A 24,045-nucleotide genomic window follows, 5' to 3' on the forward strand; every position below is an offset into this window, starting at 1 on the left:
CCTCTTTCAAAAATTTTTCTGCATAGAGCTCAGAACATGTATGTGTTTTTGTGAGGAAATTAAAAAAAGAGAGAAATCTTGTCAGCCCAAATAACTGCTCTACCACTCTATAATTAAAAGCTGTTTTAATATGCCACCTTGAAAACAGGATGGAGTTTTATTGTTACAACTGATGCTTGGAAAACTTGTGTCTGTTGGAGAATCAATGTCCTGTGTTGTAGTCACTAAATTAATCTCTATTGCAAAAGAAGTGGTTGCAGTCATTAACACTAATTGTGTGTGCAATTCTTAGACATATGAAGGACCAAAACAAGAAGGTTGCCAATCTGAAGCACAATCAGCAGTTGGAGAAAAAGAAGAATGCACAGTTGTTGGAAGAAGTTCGTAGGCGAGAGGACAATATGACTGACAACTCTCAACATTTGCAAGTGAGTGTATTTTTCAATTTATTTTAAAGCTATCTAGGAAAATACACTTCTGTTCCAGTGTGTGTGTTCCAGAATGTGTAATGAATTTGTTCCCACAAAGAGCTGATGGGTCCTTCCTTTTCTACCAGAGGATGCACTGCTCACCTCAGTTGTATCCATGAAATATTTACTATTTAGGGTAAGGAAAGAACCAACAGAATTTGAGGACCTCTGCACAGTTGCTACATCAGCAACTGTTCTTTCTTACAGTTGGAAAGAAAAGGTTCAAGTATATAGCTTCTGTGTTTCAGACAGACTTTGAGCCTTATTCCTGGAGAATTTCTACAGTTTGTAAGTTACTGAGTTTGGTGGTTGAGAAATGAATGTTCTTCAACTATCTGTTTAAGTGATACATTACATACCAGGGAACTTTTATTCAAGGCCACAAATTTGATGCTTGACTTAAGAAGTATTCTCTGAGATCTGAGTGTGAAAAACCATGAAGAGAAGTGCTGATTTCTGTTGACAACATCAATGTCTCCATGCCCAGTGTTTATAGGCAATTTACAGTGCAAAATATCAATTTTGCCTTGATCTGGTTAATATAATGTGTTTCTGGAAAATTTCCAGTGGATGGAATTTGACCCTCTCATGCTTCATATGGTTGTATTTCTTATGTGTTCCTATATGCAAAATGGAAAAATTAACACCACATCTCTTCAGGCTTGTGTTGGTGAAGCTTTATGTCAGAATCAAGTTCAGGAAATGATACATTATTTATGCATCTGTGCAGTGTTATGTTTACTTTACAGCCTTGGTCATTACATACTGATTGCATCACCATGCATTCCAGTGCACAGGATAGAGCAATAAAAGCTTGTGAAGGGTTTGGTCTGCCAATATGATATATCAAAATTAAATTTCAGTGTTGAGCAGCTACTTGTAATTATAGTGGTTCAGTAAAGAGAATAAATTAAGCTTATTTTTCAGTATTTTGGAAATCTATTACAGTGGGGTGATGACTGGAGAATAGAAGCCATTCTCAGGATCCTTGATGTAACCGCTATATTTGGAGGTTTCTACTCGTGAGATGAGATTGGGTCTAGCAAATGGGTCTAGCAAATGGCTGAATGGCTTGAATTTAGAAAGAAAATACTTGTTTGGTGTACAGTTCTGTTCCATTCACTTCCTGTAAAGCATCGATACACTAGGAACAGTTTATGAAAACCAGTTAACCAAAAACATTTATTTCTTGTTACTATGCCTTAAAATGTCAATATTTTTAAATTGTGTCCTTCAGAATATTGCTTTCAGTAATATATATATTAGGTAAAATATTACATTCCCTGTAGCTGCAAGAACAGCAGGAGAAAGGGAGCCTTGGTTGTCTGTGCTGCTGGATTGCTGGTAGGGATAATCCTGCCTTGTCTGCCATACAGGCAATCAGCTGCTGTTATCAGTTTGCTGCTACAAACAGTTGTATTTTCTCAAAGATTTCCAATTTCCTTAACTTATTTCTTCTCAAGCGTTTCTTTAACTGAAGTGGTTAAGTGCTGAAGAGTTCATGGAAACTTGAGGTTCCCTGGGATTGCAAGATTTGTGAGGTTTTGCTGCTCTACAAAAACAATGTAGTGAGTCTTGCGAATAAAGTAAATGCTGTGACATTGAATAGTCAAGTCACAGTGCAGGTGACATGACTGATGTACATTTATTCTGCTGATAGGAAAGTATTTTCACTGGTACAGTTTATTTGTTTTATATGTGTAAGGTAATTACAAATGCTAGGTGAGAACATCAAGTCTTACATGAATCTGGTAAATAGGTGATTGACTTGTTGAAAAGCCAAACAAATTCTAATGCTCCAATCACTTAGCCTTGGTATAGAAAGGAATTTTTTTTTCATGATTTAAGAAAACTCCTCCTTCATGGAGTTTGCTTGTGTAAAAAAGTAACAGCAGTGATCTAAGGATTTAAATGGGGCAGCATTTTTGGGGAGACAAATGCTGTGACATATACTTTGAAAAAAATTTTAGAAGTACTATGCATCTGCTAATTAAAAACAGTTTAATTAACATCTTAGTAAACCATAGGGACTGGACCACCTTTTCATACTGCTCATAATAACTTCTACTGCTTTTAGTGGAAACACTCTGCATTTATATGCATTTATAACACAAAGTGCTTGTGTCTACAGTGTACTTGTTACATTTGTGAATGATGTATTGAGCTGTTAGGGGAAAAGTGTATCCTAAAATTCTCTGGCCTGATGTAATGACTGTATTTGTTGGCTAGCTGTGATAAGCTGGCTGTTGGCTGGCTGTGATAAGCTCAGCTGAGAATTGAAGAGCAGTCAGACTGGTCAAATTACATTTACTGCAGCCAAGTCTCAGTCCCTTTTGCAGAAGCAGTGGAAAAGATGAAATAAGAAAGTGGGTATGGACCATCCAGGGGCTGCCCAGGGCAAACTGAGATGATCAAGTGCCACCCTTCCTCTGCAGCTCCCACAGGGCCTGGAGCTGTACCTGTCCAGCTGTGTCTGATGGCTGTGCAGAGGCTCAGAAGGCTGGAGTTTCTTGGAAGCTTCAATGGTGTGTGCTCATTCCTGAGGCTTGGTGCACCATGTGTCCCCATTGGTGACACTGTTAGCAATCTTGTCAGGTAAAAGCCTCTCAAAGCTGGTTCCTGTGCCAGTGTCAGTGCTTGCAGGGCGAGTTTGAGTCTCTGTGGTCCCATCCCACAGCACTCCAGGGCCACTGCTGTGATGGAGAGTGCTCTGGGATGCCTGGGGAGGGAATTCGCTTTTGTCTGCCTCAGCTATTGCCTGTAATTGTGAATGATGCTTCAGGTGTGGTTTTGAGGGGCTCTTTGGATCACTGTAAAATTGGAAACATCAGGAAGCCAGATTGATTCTTGGGAATGAAGAATAGTGATGGGGTTTTCTGTTTTCTTCCTAACACAAATCAAGGGCAGACCTGTGCAAATCTTGCCAGACATGATGGTCATATATTACACAAAGCATCACAGCAGGAGAGCTGGTCCTTGAACACTTTATCATGAATTTCTTTGAGAATGGTGTATCTAACATGCTTTCATTTTTCTCTCTTTTTTTGGTCTGTCTTAAAAGTGATAAGCCTTTTTGAGAAACACTGAGCTAAGAAATATACAGATACCATGTTATAGATTTGTGCATAGTTCTTCAAGTCTCTACAGGATCTTGAAACCTTAGAGATGTGAGACTTGTTTATTCCCTGAAATTAATTTTTTTCTTGATTCTTGTGTGGAACATGTTTCTTCCAGCAACACTGGTACCTCAGTAGAATTGGGAAAGGAAACATTTGCATAACATTGAGAACTTAAATGCATTTGGTTTTGACTCTGATTTTCAAATCTGCTGTAATAACAACAACAAAGTCTTCTTGTTTCTCAAGAGTAAGCAATAAGGGTAAGCAATAAGAATATTCCCATGTGTCTCACAGCCTCAAAGGGAATTGAATATACACTGTTGTCTAATTATGCTTTTCATAGATGTAAAATATCAATAAGTGATCCAAGTCTAGAAACACTTCTTTGTGGAAATTTTATGCAAACTGTCCAATACATATGTGTCACAAAAAACGGTGCAGGGATGAACCTGAAAAGAGGTTTAATAATTTTAATATCCTATTCTACCCTGATCTGCAGCTTCTGGGTGTTTCCCCCTTTTCTTCCAGTTCATCTGCTGGCAAAGTTCTTGACTCTCCTTATGTTTTAAATGTTTGGGTAATTTGTCACAATTGTCTTTGAGGTAGCTTGGGTTTTCTTTGGCTGGAAATCCACATGCGGAAAAGAGATATTTCATGACCAAAATTGTTTTTGAGTGAGACAATGTGTAGTTCTCATTGATTTCAAATATCATGTACAGGCAGCTTGATCAATGGTGTATGCCTGCAGAACTGTAGAACAGATTGTGTACACATGTACATTTTCCAGGTGTAAATACCTCACTTTTTAAGCAGAGTTCAGCTTGTCAGTCATGCTTTTTCATGGGATGTAGTGAGGCAAGGCAAGAGTTCCAGTTTTCCAATAGCTCTGTACTGGCTGGAAATTTAGTCTTAGGTAATGAATAAAACATGATCAGGAGGAAGTCCTGTCAAAAGAGATAAAAAAACTGGCTAGTTAATATTACTGCTTTCGGATTCTTGCCATGTGAATATCTGTGATGTCTTGATCACTGAAAATAGCTCCCAAGAGGTTTCACAGCTAGTCAGCATGAGTGCTTAACCCTGGATTTGTTTCTTTATTTGTCACTGTGTGCTTTACCATATAATCCTCAGTTCCATAATAGCTCTAAAAATACAAAATGTACCCAAGACATTGCACATTGCTGTATGTTACTTCTGTGTCTTATAAAACAGCATGGCCTAAACAAGGGGTATATCTGACTTTACTATGACTTTGCTATGACTTCTCTTAATGTAGTGTATTTCCTACTGCATTGTCTCGAAAGCTTTGATACTATAATATAAATACAAAGAGGAAGCTAGGGAGGGAGATGAAGTCTTGCAAACAAAAATGAGCAGAGCTGTGTAATCAGTTCAGAGACAGAGGAAGCTGTCCTGACTGCTATGCAGACAGGCATTAGTATATGGAGCTGACACAAGGCAGGAGAGAATTCATTGCATAAACACACAGCTTTGTATTAGTACCACTGAAATTCATATGCAGTGACAAAACACAACCTTTTAAGAGGTTAAAATCATGAGCTGTTGTATTAGAAGTAAATTCTAATTTAAGCATCTGTGTTAAGGTGGACCAATACCTTTCTGGACAGCTTTAATAATTCTCAGTGTTTAATAATTCTCAGGGTTCTGTATGTTTCGCTGCTTAAAAGGCTGGTAATTTTTGTGGGGGGCAGACAGAGATAAGATGAGGATTTTACCTGTTTACACCATTCCTGTTATTTCCATGATGTGCCTGTGTGAATTGCAAGTTGTGGTCTAGCTCTGATGTGAGAATTGCAGAATTGCTGGGTACCTCTCATTCTATTGTGGGCAGAGGATGAAGGGAGTGAGGTCACCTCTCTCGATTTTCCTTTCTTAATAATATAAGCAATCAGAATACACAGATGAGATCTGTTGTAGATAGACTTTTGAAATATACTCAGAGACAAGAGGAAGATAAGATATGGCCTGCAATGCTAGTGAAGTTCTTTCTTCTCCCTAAGATTTCTGCTGTCAGATATGAACATTTTGAAACAAAAGCTGTTTTTTTTGGTAAGACTGCATAACAGTCAGCTGCACCAAGTCCTTCAGTCATTGTATAAGGTGTTTGTTGGAGCCAGTTCAGTGATAAATTCAGAAGATGGGGTAAGCGACAGTGAGAACTAAGTTCTCCCTTAAAAGTACCCATGGCCTTGTTTGGGGAAAATGCAGAATAGGAATTAATTTATATTATGATTGTAATGAGTTAAAAACCTAATTTTACCATAATTTTCTATGATTAAAGCAGAAGTGTAATGATGCATCTGACATTTAAGATTCAAGACTGTGATTATGTGTTATAGATGTCTTCTTTACTATTGCAGCCCATACAGAAATAATTTCAGCAACAATTTTTTTTCCAAAGTTTTGCACTAAATTTTTTAGTTTCCTTTTCTGAATGAGTATATTTGTTCAAGCTGTTACAAATACTGTTTAACAAGTGAGTTAATTTCAAGTGCAAGTAAGCAATTTTTGAAATCTTTTTGGCTAAGTTCTCTCTATATAGTCTATTATGTTAATTAATGAAGAAATGAAAAAATGTTAAGGTCAGTATTTTATGCCTGTTTCCTCTAACTTATCTACATAATTCGCTTCATTTTAAGGCCTTAAAACTAGCATATGGTATTGTATGCTCTTATTGTATGTATGTTTTAAACTGCAGTTTCTTTGGGGACTGTAACATTTTGCATTTGAGTGGTTAAGCTGAAGTTTAGTCAATTTGTAAGAAAATTAGTGTTCATGTATGGGTCAGCTTCACCCTTGTAAAGCAAGAGTTATGTACCATAAAATAGGGAGAACTCAGCAAAGTGCCCAATTGTGAGCAGTAATGATGTGTTTGTTCATGGGTACTTCAGCGTTCCCTGCTTATTTAATTGTAGGTGGATTTTGCCAAGGTAGAGTGTAGGAGAAACTAGAAGTTCAAAAACGTCCAGCCCTCAGCAAAATATATAGCATATTATGAGCTTCGCACAATTCAGGGGACCTTTTTTTTCCTAGTAAATATCTAGGAAAAAGGTGGGAATTGCATTTTGTTTTCATGGAGCTGAACATAGGTTTTTAATAGACATATAACAAAAGTCTTTTCTGTCTTTTTGATAATGAATCTATGAAAACCCCACAAGTGTAGTAGTGGAGACTAGGCAATAGGAAAAAAGTGAGTGAAGCTGTGATGCTGTAGTGCAATGTATTAAAAAATTATTACCAGATTAGAAATGTATACTTACGAGTCTCAGGATAATCCACTCAAACACATGTAAGAGTATTGAAGACACAGCTAGTGTAACTTATCTTTCGATTTCCAACATAATATAAATATAAATTCAGATTGTAAACATGGATGGACATTTAGGAATTTTCTTTCCTTGGCCTGTGAAAGTTCCTTATGCTGTGGATAAATTCCATATGTGTTGCTGAAACGTGTGTTGAACTTCAGCCAGTACTTTAAGATTATGTTGGAGAAAATATTTCTAAAAGGTTTCAGATGAAGAATGGTACTTGAGAATGTACAGAGGGCAGGAAGGTTGATTGGTAGGTCCAAGGATCAGTACCAGAAGTGGGTTTTTTGGGGGGATTTACTTTGACATTTGTTTTCATTGTGCAGCGTAATCCCCAGAAGCCAAAACCACTCCTGTTATAAAATGTCCCTGTAGACAATAAGTGAAAATCTCACTTGCAGACCAATTTCTACTAGAATCAGAGCCTCTTAACTTTTTTTTCCCTTTGTCATAATTGGTGAGTTGTCAGAAGTAGTGGGTTGACAGAAATCCTGCAGTGTTCTGTGCTGTGTTGATCTAACCACATATGATATGAAAAGAGATGTAGTGGGCAAAGCATTATCAGCAAAACTGTTCTATGCAGTTGTCGTAACCTTTCTTTTGACTAGTGTGTTCCATTATATGAGTAAGTATAAAAGAACATAATTTTTATTGTTAGAAATAGCACAATCTATTAATTTTGGGATTTTATGTAAACACACAGTATAATAGAATATTATGTATAATTTTTAATACACTTTTTGCATTATTACAAAGGCTTGTAGGGCATCCCATATCAGTCAGTCTGAATACCGACTTTCTCAGTTTCTACAGTTAAGTCAGAAACTTAATGTTTTTCAGTATTGTCTATGTAATGTTAATTTCCTGGCATTAGTTACCCAGGAGTAAAACCTGGACTTCCTGATTTGCAGTTACTTAGAAACTTGCTACTATGGACAAGTACTTTATGTTTAAATTAAATCAGTTATTGCTACTATGTGCTTTAATATGGTCTGTTAGTTGAAAATGGCATGTATGGCAAGGCACTGGAAGGGAATGTTGTTGTTGGAAAAAACAAAACCGCAACAATAGGAAACAGAAAAAAATTAATGTGATACAACTTTCTGTTCTCCCCTCAGTATGTAATAACTCACACATGCAGGACTCCTGTAGTCTCCAGGGGGCAATTGCATTCACATGCTTCAAAAGAAATAGTTCAGTTAAACCAACTCGCCCTACCCAGCAATAATTACCACAGGTTTACACTGAGATATAGTTGCAAAAGGTTAGTCAGTAGGGCATCTGCAAATCAAGTTATATGTCAACTCTACATCAATAACCTCATTATATTAGATGTTAGTATTTCAGCACATGACTGTCCAATATAGCATTCCACATATAGCTCATTTTTAGCTTTTACATTGAGTTACAGCTCATCTAATATGTTACTGAATTATGTATTTAAACACTCTATATGACATAAATTATAATCAATGACAAAAGCAATGATTTAGATTGAAATTCTACAAAGTGAAACTGCAATAAAATGTCTGAACCTATTTGTGTAGCTGCTTTCAATATAAGATGAATATAGGATGTTTAACCCTCTAATATAAGAGAAGTGTAATGGCAATTAGTATTAGCACAGATTTTCCAATTTAGGCATTGTTTAAAAATGTTATCTATGGATTTATAGTGAAAGCTGTTTTCCCTGTATATAAAGAGCCAAAAAAGGTAAATATATTCTAAAAGTACAAGCAATTACCTAACTTCTGTGCAAACTCCCTCCATATACTTCCTTATATTTGTAGCTTACCACAAGCTATAACATTTTTGCTGAAAGCTTGATAGGCTGGATGAAAATATAAAAAAGTTTTCAAAAACCTTCTTGTGGTCTGCATCAAGCTCAGATTTCTACCTAGTTCTGTAATTTGGTTTTGAATTTACCTGCTTAGTAATCAGTGAGAGCTGCTGCTGCTGTTTGTCACTCTCCATGGATAATTTTCAAGTCTGGTACTAATACATTTGGTCAGCAAGAAAAGTTCTGCCTGAGTAAGTCTAAGTAGAACTATTTTGATTGGTTGTTTATTGGTTGTTGCCAGATTTATACTTATCTCTCATTATGAGTATTCTGTAATAGCCTTGTACATTATTACTTATAGACTGTCTTGTGTACAGACTGGAAAGAGAAGGAAAGCAGAACAGCTTCATATATAGTCTTGTCCTACCTTGGAAATGATTATTATTTATTGTAGCCCCCTCTTTGCTCTGAGAAGGTTTTTTGTGAGAGATGAAAAATCTCACTTTCAGTAGAAAAATCCAGGGCCGAATATCATTGTGAGGTAAAAACAAAAAATATTAAAAAATATTGGTATTAAATTAAGAACTTCCGAACTTGACAAAAAAAGCTTTATGAATAGAGCTTAGAGCATCTTGAAGAATAGACTTGTCAGTAGTATATTGAATGAAACTGAGGCATAAGAAATAAAGGTTGTGTGCAAAGTGTCCCAGATGGGTGATGGAACAATTAAGGAGCACAGACTTTGTCTGTCCAATATTCCCTTTACTTGTCTGAACTGTTGACTCAGAATATTTTACTCATTATACTAAAAATGTTGCTAATGAATTGTTACTGATTGGGGTACTTAGTGCGGGTGAAGTTGATACAGTTTTTAGTCCAGAGATCAAAAGTTTGTGTTTAGGACACGAAAGACAAGGGAAACCACGTACCATATTAGTGATTTGGCAATTTAGTAATCTCTTGATTCTCAGAGGATGGTGAAGAATAGCTGCACATGAAGAAATAGTAGAGTACTGATACTTGCAGTTTAGAGGCAGATGTCTTTTTAAGCAAAATTGTCAAGATAATCAGATAATTCAAAAACAAACACTGCAGTATTAAATTTTATAGAAGGTTTTTCTTTCAAGTTACAGCTAGGACCCTTAACAAGCTTTTCTTTGATCCATTACTTCTGTTTATATTTTTCCATTTATCCTTTTCCTTGGGAAAGTCTGTTTTGCTTTCTGTATCTGACAAAGATTCCTCTACAAACACCTTGGAGAAAGCTTGACGGATTTGGGATATTGTTGAATACTAATCTTTTCACTAAATAAATGTTTTAATACAATTAGAGCTTTTTTCATATGACGCCTATAAAAATTATAAATAGGGAAAAAATGAACTTATTTTAAAGTATTAGTCCAATGTAGAGAAGCTATAAAAATGTTAACTTTGAATCTGAATAGTCACAACTATGCACAGGACACAGATTTTTTTCATATATCCTTTTAAAAATACATTTTGAGTTACTCTTTGTATTTCTATGACATTTTAGTGACATGAATTAGAAATGCTTTTTCTGATTCATTTGTTCTTTAGTGGAGTAAAGTTTTATTAAGCAGTATTATTTGGCATTAGGTAGTTACGTTTCTTTTCACAGTTGCATATTGGCATAATGAAAGAAGCATTTTACACCTCCTCTTTAGCTGTCACATACCTTTGTCATATTGAGAACTACCATAATTTAGCCATCTAGAAGTTCCTTCAGAGATAAAAGCCAGGTGTTTGTGATCCCCTCCTCCTCTTTGTTTTTTTAAACTTCAAAGGGACATTATAACAATGTGAATAGTGTGTCACATGAGTGCTATAGTCTCTTCATTTTGAAGAAAGAATTTTGTGTGTTCCTGCATATGGGGTGAATTCCTGGCTCTACTAAAGTTAATACAGTTTTTGCAACTGCCTTGTCAGGCAAAGATTTCTCACATGAAGAAAAAATAATTTAAAAAACCCTGTACAGACAAAAAATAAACTTAAAAGGTCATTGAGAAAGCAGATCTCAAGTAAAAATGGAAACAGTCCATTGTCATTCATCATTTACATCTGATCTGTTGTTGGGAATTGTAATTTGTGAGAAAGTCCTTCAGCTGTAAGGCTTGTCAAAATTGGCTTTTCTGTCTGGGCGGTCTTTTATAAGAACATTTGGCTGCCAAGTCCTAGCAAATATAATTATTTCTCTTAATACAGACATTAGAAAAGATTGCTCAGAGGTTGCTGTCTGGCTCTTGTGCTTTCAACATAGGCTTTGATCTTTTATACATGATGGTTTTGTTAACCTTTTTCTTACGAAACTGATAAACACTAAAATAATTAGTGTCATAAGCAGGATAACTAGCAACTTGAACTCCTCTTTGGTCTCCTTTTTTTCTCAGTTTGAAGTAAGCGCATCACAAGAATACTGAAAATCTATCCTATAAAACATCACCTAGTAGATTCCTGCATTGAAACCTTTGCTGTGAAGACATTAAATGGGTACCTGGATGAAGGCATCCTAAATCTATTGTGGTGGATATGAATTATAAGCTATGCTTAGCTGGCTAACATAAGCTAACTTGTGTGTTGTCTGGTGGGCAGTGACAGGATGTGAGGGAATGGCCAGGGAAGGTTTAAGTTGGATATTAGAAAAAGGCTCTTGGCTGGGAGCTGAACAGGCTCCCCAGGGCACTGGTCACAGCCCCAAGGCTGTCAGAGTTCAAGAGGTGTTTGGACAATACTTATGGGTCCCTTCCAACTCAGCATATTTGGGACTGTGTGATTCTGTAATTGAAATGTGTAAGAAGTACCTGTTAAATAAAAACCCAAATTATCCAGTGGACAGTCAAGTGAAATAATGTATCTTGCCTCCTGAAAATGTGTCTTAAAAGGGAAAGTGTCATGTAATTGTTGTCCTGCATAGTTTCACAAATTGTAATTCCTCTGGTTTTTGTGCTGTGGTACTTGGAGAAGCCAGAACATGATAAGAGACATGTGAAGATTTTTCAAGAACATAAATTCAGTGACCATTTCTTCATTTGTTCTCTATGATATGGATAGAGCAAGTATAAACCTGTGTTAATCTAGCAAGGTTCTGAAGGTCCTGGTGTGTCTGATAGAATTTGTGTTCTGTTTTGTCATCTGTTTTCTTAATTTTTCCCTCTCAAATTTATTGTTCCCCAAACTAGTTCTTGAATGTAAAACAGGTGGCCAGATGTTTCAAGTAGTGATTGAAAGCTAGTAAATCAGGCAGAATGTAACTATAGCATTTGTGCTTTAAAGGAAAATTTAATCAGTGATAAACTCAGTGAGTGAGTAAATATTTTTAGAAATCTTAGGATGCTAAAAAATAGCTCAGTATTTGCATGAAAATTTGAGATATTTAGCACTGAATATGTATTCCCAAGGGGGGAAAAAAATCCCTTTTCCACTACCTTTTTTTAATGTAATTGAACAAAATCTAGTCATAATATGAATATGTGAGCTATACTATGAATTCAGAAGGAATTTTGCAAATTATGTAGACTACTGTTAATGTAGAAGTGTGTGTGTGTTTCTGGAAAGTATCTCTACTTCACAGGATTAATATTTGAAATATGAATGAATGGAAATCTGCTTTGAGGAACATGCATTTTCTGAGACTTTTAGTCTTAGTCACATTCAGCATCCATATTGCTGTTACACGTCAATATGTGTTTAAAAAAGACAGTCAAAGGAATAAAATCTTTACAGGCATCAGGAAGGCTATTTAAAGAAAATTATATTGGCTCAGAGGAAATGGATACCACCTATCATAAACTGCTTTAATAAGACCAAACGGAAACCAGCACAATTAAACAGCAGGATAAAGGAAGCTATCAAAAAACAAAAACAAAACCAACTTTCTCAAAACTGAAATTTGTCTAGTTGAAAAAAACAGAATCATAAAACCTGGCAAGTAAAAAAAGGCCAAATAGGCTGACAATGAAATGCATGAAGAACAATAAGGAATAAGTAATGAATTGCACACAAACTGGTTGTTTTCAAATGTGTCAGAAGGTGGAAGCCAGCCAGAGAATCTCTAGAACCAAAGATAATCAAGGCATATAAAGAGTGCTTTCAGAAAATGGGGTCATGAGGTCAAAAAAATGAAAGATATTTCTTGTTCTTGTGTTCAGATAAAAAGAACTTGGTAGGTTCTGCTTCTAGAGCTCCTTTTTACAGGTGAAGTATTGGAAGATGTATCTCAGAGTGAGACAGCAGAAGACACTGCACAACAATTATTAAAATTAACAATGCTGTCATCATAGGATCTGAGGACAATTCAAGTTGAAAGGTACCACCAAGTTCAAACTCTTCTTAAATGTAGGGTGAGTTTGTAGTCAGGCCAAGTTCCTCTCAATACCAAGCAATTTTCATGCTAACCTTGAAATTTAAAGGTGAAATATGAGAATTTCTAACTTGCCTAAGAGCTGGACTAATGTGACATCTCTTTCTAAAAAGAGTTCCATATAAGTTTTGGAAAACTACCTCCACATATGATATCTTTATGGGAAAAATCAAGAAAAGTTGTTTTTTAAAAAGTAGAATTAGTGGGCATTTGACCAACTAATTTATCTATATAACATGCTGGTAGAGGAGCCCAGTGCTTTTCCAAAAAATTAAGTCATTCCTCCTCATAAGTTTACAAGTAATTATATTTTTCAGAAGTCCCATAGGAATGGACATTGAGACTTTGTCATGTTTTTAAAATGCCTGGAAAAGACTGAATAGTTTAAAGAAATAAAGCATCATGGACTTGAAGACCAAGGATTGCTTCTTTAGTTGTGCTTCCTTGCACACTTAGGGTACTGGATAGTATCTAAAAAACAAACCCCATAAGGGAAAGTTAAAACAAAAATGTCAACTGTTAGAGAATAAGAAAGACAATATGATATGAAGCTATGTAATCATGTTACTAAATGCAGTACTGATGGCTAAAATTTTAAATGTCACTGGCAGAAGTTTAGTGAAAAAGGTTTTCTTAAGAAAAGAACATTTTGGCAAACTCAGGCTGATTTATGATGGTAGGAGGAATTCTGTGGGTTTGCATGGTTTTGACCTTAAACCTGCAAAAATATGTTGGATTTGGCAATGTTTCACTTGGAGTTTTGGCTTTCTTCAAGCCCAGAAGTCAAAGAAACATTTGGGATGTGAACCAAAGCCAAAGAAAAGGTTTGGATGAACCATAAATTCCATAACAGCCAAGTTTCACACAACTGTGACTTTCATTTTCCTCTTTTCTTTGTTTCTTTACACTTTTTTCTGGAGCTGCTCTTCAGTTTCTGAGTCTCAATGGATAAGAATCTCTGTATCCAGTAAAAGCCTTTTTACAGTCCATGCATAAGGAGATGAGAAGGGAAAACTCAGAAGGTTTTGTCTCTCAGTTTTGTATTACAGCAGAATTTGAACAAAAATGAAATGATAAGATGCCCTCATGTCCATTTGGGAATAATTTTAGCGGAAGTGATAATGTTACATACTTAGTCTTCCTTGTGTGTGTTTCAGATTATGAAATGACATAATTAAGACATCCAAAACGCTGAAGGGCTTTAGAAAAGGATATAGTTTTGTTTCTTTTTATCACTTATTAACAAGTATCTCTTAAATCTGGTCATGTAAATACCACTTTCCATGGAGTCAGACACGCCTGTGCAGTAAATGGTGCCTGTTCTGCATCTCATTTGGGTCTCGTGAAGCTGTGGGATACGATACGTTCAAGCTGCTGATCTGAGAAGTGTCTCAAATCCATGGTCTTTATATGCACATCAGACACTACACATATGGTAAATGATAAACATACCATATGGGATTTGGGAAGTTAAGGCTATCGAATTCCTATCCCATTATTTTTTTTTACATTGTATGGTCAAATCAAAAACATATTATTCTTCACATTATTAAGGGGTTATGTTTGTGGCCCCATTTATAAGGTTACAAAACTGATCATGCTTTAAGCTTTTCTTTGGCCTAGAAATTTTCCTGGTTACACTCAGGTTGTCATTAAAAAAAAAAAAAGAAAAGAAAGGGGGTGGGTAGTGTTTTTGAAGCTTGCAGAGTCCGGCCAATTTTTGAATTACACTTTTGAAAAGTTCACATGTAACCTTAGCCAAATATTACAGCTCAAAACAGCTGAGCTTAAAGTAAACTTTGAAAACTTAGTTTTCCAGAATTTTATTGTGTGTATTGTGAAGGTGTTATCTGAAAAAAATAGTTTCAGGCCTGACAGTGTGGTGACTATATGTGCACTTGCATGACAGTTTCATTTTTTGTCTTCGCTTTGTGACTGGAACAACTTAGTATCCTCAGCTGAACTATCAAATGTTTATCTAAAAAATTATAAATTTTATACATCTTTTGCTTACTTTCAGATGGCAAAATTATTTTCTTCTTCAAAGAAAGAAGATTGAAATTAGTTATTCTGTTGAAGATTTTTCCCAAAACTGTGTTTTGTCAAAGAAATATGAATTTACATTAGGTTTGTAATTAATATTGGAACTCTACTATTTCTTAAGCAACAATTTACTTTCAGTTCATTAAACAGAAATTGGAAAAGCAGCTTAACCACAGTAAAATATGGCAATAGGAGCCTGTGCGTAAGAGGAGAGGAACTAGAAAACAAAGCTCCTTGAAAAGTGTGTCAGGAATCACAGGGAGGGAGAAAGAGATTTTTTCCTCTTAATGCTGCATAATCAGCCTTGTGCTACTTGGAAAGCAAGAACTGCATCCTGAATGCATCAGAGTGCAGCTCCTTTTGTGTTCTCTTCCCATGTTAAGTCAATAACTGAGACGGGTTAGTGGTAGAGACTCTTTCATGCTACATGTCTGGTTGAAAACTGTAGTTTACTGTAGACTTCCCCTGACCTGTTTTGTTGTTTTATTTTATTTTGGAGATATGTGCAGAACGTCCCAGTAGGTTTCTGCTATAACTAAGAATAAAAAAGCTGGAATTATGTTCCTTTTGATGTCTGTCTCACTCTGTTGTGTTGATGCTGAGTAATGTGTGTAAAAAAATTGTATTCCCCCTTATTTTATGTTCTTCACAGCATCCTTTTCTCCAGGGACAGGCAGCAGAAAGAAGGTTCTGTCTGCATGTGGCCTTTATGTAAATTCATAAATATGTGAAAAGCTTCTTCACTCTTGTACTGACACTTTGGGGGTTTGGACAGTTTGGTCCAGACATTTAATCAGTGAGGGCACTCCCTGAAAACTGCCCAGGAAAAAAGAGTCAGACATGTCATACTCTAGCTTTGGGGGAAGTGGCGTAAAAGTTTCTGGAGAGATGACATACTAGAAATACATGGGAGCTATATGAAACATCAAGTTACCAACACAGAGAATTCTAAAATTATTTCTTTTTTATCTTATTGTAAACAATGAAAGTGTCTGTTTGTTTGGGAAGCAATAGTTAGGGCACCAGTACAAACCTGCAGCTTTTGATGGTGAGCTGTGTTCTGTGCAGTGTACTTAGCTAAGAAAGTCAGTAGCTGAAATAGAAGGAACAGAAATGACATTATGAACTCCCACTTCACATACCATGACCTGATCTCATCAGTTGAGCTGGGACTGAAGAACACTGTGTATAAGCTATACTTTTTCTCATTGTACTTATTAGTAAAAGCTACAATAGTATGTTAGAAAGGAGATAGAGGTGTCTGTAGGGTGTGTTAGACTGTATACCAGACCTGACTGGATTCCTTAATCTAAAAACTTTTGGACCAAAAAATTGTATGCATGAGAGCCACATGACTTACACCTTGGAATATCAAAAATGGGTAGGTAGAAGACGGACTCTTGATTTTGTTTACCAAATAGGAAGTTACTTCATCTCTAGGGGTTCTCTGAATGAATCTGCTTTATCCATGGAACAGGCATGTAGTTAAATCTCATCATTTTAGCTGGTTCTTTTCCTTGCCAGCCAGGGATTCAGATTATCCAGCTGTGTTCTACTGCAAAGCACTGTTATCAGTTGTGTAATGAAACCCGGTCATGAGAACTTTATTTGACCTATCCACTATAGATGTGGCTCAAGAGTCACAGTCAGGAGACCTGTTTCACATACAGCCAAAATCTGCCTTAGGTTAAAGAAAATAAGCATGTATAAATCTTTTAAAGACAGTCAACTCAAACAAGGAAGCTCTTATAACTAAAGAATTAAGCATCTCCTGCTCTCAGTGAGCATTCATTTGGACCTGAAACTTAACTATGTTTGAACCCATTGCAATTTTCCCTTTAAAATGAAAGCACAACACACTGATTTCATTGGTCCTTTAATTATGCAAAATAGAAATATCTAGGAAATGTGTTAACATGAAAAATTATCTGGTGACAACAGGAGCAGCAGTAAAACTTATCTAGAAGGAATGGTACTCTTATACAGCATTTTGGGGAAATCAGCACCAAAATAGTTGTTGAGAATTTTTTTGTAACCTGTAAGAAGGGTAAAATAAATTTTTAAATGAAATTCAGGAAAACTATCATTTATAGAATGACCCCAAGACTGAAAAGATGTTCCATTTATTTCTGCAAGACCCTAAAATTGATACTGGTTGAAGGCAGGGAAATTATCAGGCAAAAGCTATAAATGTGGAAAGGAGCTGGAATATGTAGGGAAGGTGTTCTTAAGCTGCAAAAGTGAAATGGAGGCGCATGGTACTGCCCTGTCCCAGAACTTCTGGAGTTGTTCAGTGCCCAGGTAATGCCTAAGTAAGGAGGATCTACTTTAATTGCTGTGTGAGTACATTGAGTCTGTTGATCAATTACTTCATACTTAGGTAGTAGAAGATTAATATAATAAATTTAAAACCTCTGTTTTATAACTTTCAGCATACTACCAGTTAGCGCTGTACTTTGTAAAACACTATGGAATTATGTAGGAAAATGTTTTAGAAAATCTGTGACTGCAGGAAAACCCTGAAAATATTACGCTTGAATCTTTTAAGAGTCTGTGAAATAAATTTAGTTTTCATAGAGCTTTTAAAATTTTTTCTTTAAACTTTTAAATCTGAAAAAAAGCCTTACACTTTTGTACATCAAGAAGAATTGATGTAATTTTCTGGTTTTTTCCCCCAGCCCGCAAAACCATATCCTGAATGGGAAAAAAACTTCATTATGTAAATCACCAATTGCTTGTAAAATCCCAGAATAAATTGTAGACATCAAGACCCATAATCAATCCAGCTGGTGTCTGACTTTCCAAGGAAGGAGTCTGAAATGGCAGCTCAAACGACTCTGTTTCGTGAGTCATCTGAGCTGTGGTACAGTCTTTTGGAGAAAAATGGTTTCCTGAGATTTTCATACAATCATTACACTTCAGTAAGTCATAATGTATGTAATGATATGGTATATATACATTTTAAATTCCAGTGTTGTCAGGGAAAAATGTGCATTGCATTAGTGTAACATACTATGATTTACAGTAGGGCACTTCTATCCACATTACTGAATACCAGAGGACCAAGAGGATCTGTTGGGTCTTATCTCTCCACTCACAGCTGTATTTAAGCAACTAATACACGTTTCTATAAACAACTTGATTTATAGACAAAGTTGGCCACTGAGAAGTGAAGTTTTCCTGAAGGGTAGGAGACATGTCATTCTTCAGGTTAGTGGGGAGATCACGAATGTCCAGCTCCTGTTGTGCCTATTGGTGTTCAGTACCAACCACTTTACTCCCCATTCTTGTGAGTCCTTTTAAATGTATGATATATTCTGCCCTTTCCTAATTTTTTTTTTCATGAAACTAAAGTACTTTTGGTACTTTTATTCTAGTTACTATCATTAACTCTTGGATATACTTTCTTGATTTTTAGGTAGAAACATAAAGGGATTTGAGTTTTATTTTTCTCTTTTGGAAACTTACTTGATTAAGATCTGTAATGGTCTTGCCAAAAGTGTTTTCTTCACTCCATGCAAAAATTGAGTGAAGATTTTCTTCAAGATATGATTATTTTTGTATTTGTCTAAGCACTTTTTACCCAGGGTGATTTTGGGTTTGTTTGTGGTTTTTTAAATTTATACATTTTTAAACCTGATTCCATATAAGGTCATGCATTACATTACTAAGGCTCTGTGGCCGAAAAAGTGTAATCTGTGTCACAAACCTGAGTGGTTTTAGATGTTTCCCCAGAATGACTCTTGGACTCCAAGCCATGCACAGCAGTAATTTTAATTAGCACTTGCAGTTTTTGTGATCGGTCCCCACTGCTTGGCAACTCGTTCTGTAATTTTGCATAACAGCTACGCCTGTGGGTATTAGTATGATAAATATGCCTTCCTGGTGAATTGAGAGTGTGTTGGTTGCAGCAGTGATTTCAAAGAAGGAATCATCAGCATAAGAACTGGATCAGATAAGAGATACATCTACTTAATTTTTTTTTGTCCTGGTCAGCAGGAAAAAAAAAAGAAGTAAAATAACCCATGAATTGGTGCATAAGAAAAAGTAAGATCAGTCAGTGTGTTTTTTCCTCAGTATCCTGTCTCAGATTTACCAGTGGGTAGCTTTAGGGACCTGTTGAGCTGGAAGGGGCACATACATTGCCATGTTTAGAAGCCAAAGGACTTAAAATCAGTAAAACATTTAAAACTTTTGGGCACTCATTTTGAGGCTGAGAACTACCCCAGATCCTTGAGTTGTAACAACATAAAATGTCATATTAAGAGTTCTGCCTTTTATGTGGTTTTTAAGCCTGTTGCCTAGTAATGTCCTTAGGTGCCCATAATTCTTCAGTTGTGAGAAACAGTGAACAATAGTTCCCAGTTCACCTTTTCCGTAGCATTTTATAGTCTCTTGCTTCTTTTTCGGTAGTGCATTTTCCAAGGTGAAAAGTCCTGCTTGAAAGTCTGCCTTTCCTCATTGCAGATGGCTTTGTTTGCCTTTCTTAACTGCGAGAGTAGTTTCTTCTCAAATTATTTTTGGCAGGTCTGGAATGTTTTGTCTAGTGATTCTTTTGTGCATTTCATGCTAGGAAATAAGATAAACAGGCTTTATATACATCTTAAATTGAAATTTCATAGAAAACAAGTCCAGAAGGGATGAGACAGTATCTTTTAGTGCATCCATAGTACTGAGTATGTTATACCACTGTTGTTTCTGAGATGTTTGTCTTGGTTTTAGTGGCATATATAGTAACTTTGTTTATTATTCATACTCCACAGGTATGAAAAAGAATTCTCTATTATCTTACATTCGTCTCCTTTTCTGTAATTTCAAGCAGTTATTTCTTGTTTTATCCACACTGGATGTAATAAATTGACTCCCCTCATCCTTTGTGATGGCCTGTAAGTGCAAATGCATATCCTGTTCTTTAGTTTTCTCTTCTTGAAGTTGATAGACACGAATTCTTTCAGTCTTACCATAGAGGTTTTGTTTTCTAGTTTTCTTATTATCCTTGTTGTTTTTCTTTGTAGTCTTTCCAGTTTGTTCACATCTTTGAGTGAGTAAAATTTGATCCAGTTCTCCTGCTGAGATCTTGTCAGTGCCAAAGAAAACAGAAGGGTTATTACTAAATAGACATCTCTCCACAGTGTGTGTTTTGCAACAACATGACACTGTTGACTTGTCACCTTAGTGTCTCTTGATCGTTTTCCTTAGTAGAAAATTACAAATTCTTGTTCAGTTCTTCCTCTTCCTTGATTTGTGGAGTTGATCAATTCTGCTGAAGTGAATGACCTTGCTTTTCTCCCTTTTAAATAGCAGATTTTTTTCTCCTGTTTAGTTCTATCTTTAAGATCCCTTTGTTTTTTTTTCTTACTGCAACTTTGTCCTCTTAGTATTTGGGGTTATTTAAGAACTGAATATCCTATGATGCTGCAAAATTCCTTTTTATTTAACGTCTTTCTCTTTTAACAGTGAACTGTTGGTGACTCACCACAACTTCCAAACAAGTTTGGCATCCATGTTATGTGGCTTTCATTCGGCTTATATTTTTCTTTAGTTCAGTTATATGAATATCTTGAAATTTGTTACCAGATGTAACTGCTATTCCTGTTCTTCAATTAAGTCAATTTCTCTGTCATATGAAAAAATTAATTTTATATGTCTGCCTTGGAACTCCATATTCATTCTCCTAGGTGTCTGAAAATGTCTGAAGCAGATGACTTGTTCCAGTGAGTCTCAGAATCAAAATTGACATCCATAATTCTCCAGTCTTACTTTTTTTAAGATCTAAATTATATTTTTAATTCCCTGGTGTTTTGGTATCACAATTGTTCTCCAAGAGTTCTCAAAAGAACTGTTGTTTTCAACAGTTCTGAGATTTTATCAGTCATTTCTACTCCTAGGGCAAAATTGCCTATTTCTAGTTAGTATGAAAACATCCCAGTGTTAATTGTACTATTGGATCAGTGCTGCCCTTGGCTAAAGAATGATGTAAAAGAGACTTTTGGTGGTCTTGGCATAATCATTTAATAAATTTACAGATGTGCCAAAGAGAGCAAACTTAATAGAAACAAGCCTGACTCTTTCAGTATAGCTTTAGTAATTTTGTTTGTGAGTTTATTCACAACATTGTTTTAAAAGTTTTCGAATAAAAGGGATAATGCTGTCTCATCTAGGAAAAATACTTGGACATGAAAAGGGAATAGGATAGTGGAGAATCCATTTCATAATTATGATAGTTAATGATCCCAGTGGTGTTTGATATCTACCAGCATCCCGTAACTTTTGCACAGACAGGTGGTAAAAGATGGGGGAAATATAGTTGTAGCCTCAGGCAGATACTCAGCTCATGCAGCTGTTTCATGCATTCTGGCAACATGACTCAGTTAAAATCAAATAAGATTCCTTATGCCAATATTTCTTACCTGCATATGAAACCAGTTGTCTTTCATTTTGCAAAAACATGATAATTCAAAGAGCATTAAAAAATGTACTGTTTCTCACACAGAATTTATATCTTGCAGCTGCACACTAATCCAAGTGAAATGGAGTAGAGTTTCACTTTATCAGCCAATCATAACTTTAAACTGTTTTTACAATTCATCGTACAGTTTTTAAAGCCAGATTTAAGTCTGTATATGAAAAATAGTCTACTTGATGTATGAAACCATAGATTAGTCAATATGTATTTAAAGAAGTACTTCAGTAATAGCAGAAGAATGACTTGAGAGAATTTACGGACTAAACTCTGAATTATACATGTGGAATGTAAGTGTTAGGCCATCAGTACATTTAGGACTAAGTGTGAGAGGAGTAGCTGAAAAATACAGTTAATTACCTAAAATAATACCTGGTCCTAGTATTATTTTATGGCTGTCATATCAAGACTATTTGTCTATCCCATGTCAGAGAATCATAATATCATTTAGGTTGGAAAAGACCTCGAAGATCACTGTTGACCCAGCACTGCCAAGGCCATCACTGACCCGTGTGAGTGCCACAGCTACATGGTTTTAAACACCTTCAGGGAGGGTGACTCCGCCACTGCACTGGGAAGCCCATCCCAGTGCTTGACAGTGCTTTTGGTGAAAAATTTTTTCCTCATATCCAATCTAAACCTCTCCTGGTTTCCTCTTGTCCTCTCACTTGTTAAATTGAAGGAGAGACCAACCCACCTCACTACAATCTTGTTTCAGGTGTTGTAGAGTGAAAAGGTTCCCTTTGGCCTTCTTTTCTCCAGTATAAACACCCCCAGCTCACTCAGCTGCTCCTCATCACACTTGTGCTCCTGCCCCTTCCCAGCTCCCTTGCCCTTCTCTGGACACACTCCAGCCCCTCAATGTCTTTGTGTACTGAGGGGCCCAAAACTGAACCCAGGATTTGAGCTGTGGCCTCAGCAGTGCCCAGGACAGGGGGACAATCACTGCCCTGGTCCTGCTGGCCACACTGTCACTGATACTGCCAGGATGCCACTGGCCTTCTTGGCCACCTGAGCTCATGTTCAGCCTCTGTCAACCAACATCTCCAGATCCTTTTCCAATGGGCAACTTTCCAGCCACTCTGCCCCCAAGCCTGGAGTGCTGTGTGGGGCTGTTGTGACCCAAGTGCAAGACCCATCATTTTACTTTGTTGAACCTCACACCACTGGCCTTGGCCCATGGACCCAGCCTGTCCAGATCCCTCAGAGCTCTCCTACCCTCCAGCAGATCAGCACTCCCATCCAGCTTGGAGCCATCTGTAAATGTACTGTGGGTGCCCTGGATCCCCTCACCATGTTCATTGATGGAACTGGCACTGATATGGAGCCCTGGGGAAAGCCACTTGTGCCCCTGATCCCTTAACCAGCTATCTCAAGGCCCTGGCTTCTAGTGTGCCCTTTTATTTCTGAGAGAAGTTATGTGCTAGATATTAGGCAGAGTAGATGTGTTGTGTCTGAGTATTGCTGAACCTGTTCATTATTTCCTTAGGATCACTGAAGAACATGAACAAACAACTAAATTTCAGCTTGTGACTACAAGTGCCATGTAAATATGCCCAGAGATTGTCTTTGTTCTCACAAGACACTGCTGAGAATTGAATTACAGCTCTAAAAAAAAAAAAAAAAAGCAACATCACGATTCCTGTGACTTCTTATGACTTCTTTAATTCCCTCTTGGGGTCTATAAGAATTAAAGAAATATTAATTCCTTATATTAGGAAATAAGGGGGAAAGTCACCATAGCGCACATAGTCAGCACTCCTCCTCATGCGCCAATGGTTGTGGCTGAGTCTATGGCATAGATTTGGGACTGGATTGTATATCGAGAGAAATGTTTTATACTTCATCTTCTCTGTCTGAAAGTGGCAGGATACTTCTAAGATACTGATTTGACTTTATTTTCCATGGGTCCAGTTTGCATTTAAATTGCAATTAAAGAACGAAAATATTTGTCTTTCCCACCAATATTATTTTAACATACTTTTGGTTCTTCTTCAGCAATCTTTTTATTCTTTGCAGGCTCAGATAAATTTGTTTTAATATGTGAAAAAGGTTTTTCCTGTTCTTAGAGTTTTATGGTGCTTAGTCATGTGATTGTACAATGAAAATTACAGCAGTGACCTCCATTTACACAAGACATTTAAATATACCTAGACATAAGTACATGACAAACCCTAAGTATAACTTAGAAAAGACTTCCAGGAATAAAAAACTATTCAAGTTTTACACCTGCTCCATCCTTTAAAATTCTTTTGACTGTAATGTCTGATACATTTTCTAATTGATGCTATTTTTGCTGCTATGAAGCTCTTAAACCTATTACTATTAAGCTTTTTTGGGTATGAAAAACATCTTTCCTATTTCAGCTTTGTTGTTTTATAAGTAACTTCCTGCTAGAAGAATATTTTCTGGAAAAAAGTCAAGGATACCTAAATACCTTAAACAGGTTTTACAAGTTAA

General features: G+C 36.3%; 1 protein-coding gene across 12 annotated transcripts in view; it reads left to right on the forward strand.

The window, feature by feature from the left end:
- ERC2 (ELKS/RAB6-interacting/CAST family member 2) overlaps positions 1-24,045 on the forward strand; it is a 404,850-nt gene that overhangs the window by 170,940 nt on the left and 209,865 nt on the right. For all 12 annotated transcript variants that reach the window (XR_008483247.1, XR_008483246.1, XR_008483248.1 and 9 more), the window contains one exon: positions 293-428. Coding sequence is in view for 1 of the 12 variants with exons in the window: in XM_054280975.1 (XP_054136950.1) it covers positions 293-428 (136 nt within the window). In the remaining 11 variants the exon portion in view is untranslated. The remainder of the gene's footprint in view (positions 1-292; positions 429-24,045) is intronic.

Source organism: Melozone crissalis, unplaced genomic scaffold, assembly GCF_028551555.1.
Source record: "Melozone crissalis strain CALT ecotype California unplaced genomic scaffold, PUWL_Pcris_2 ptg000029l_1, whole genome shotgun sequence".
NCBI lineage: Eukaryota > Metazoa > Chordata > Aves > Passeriformes > Passerellidae > Melozone > Melozone crissalis.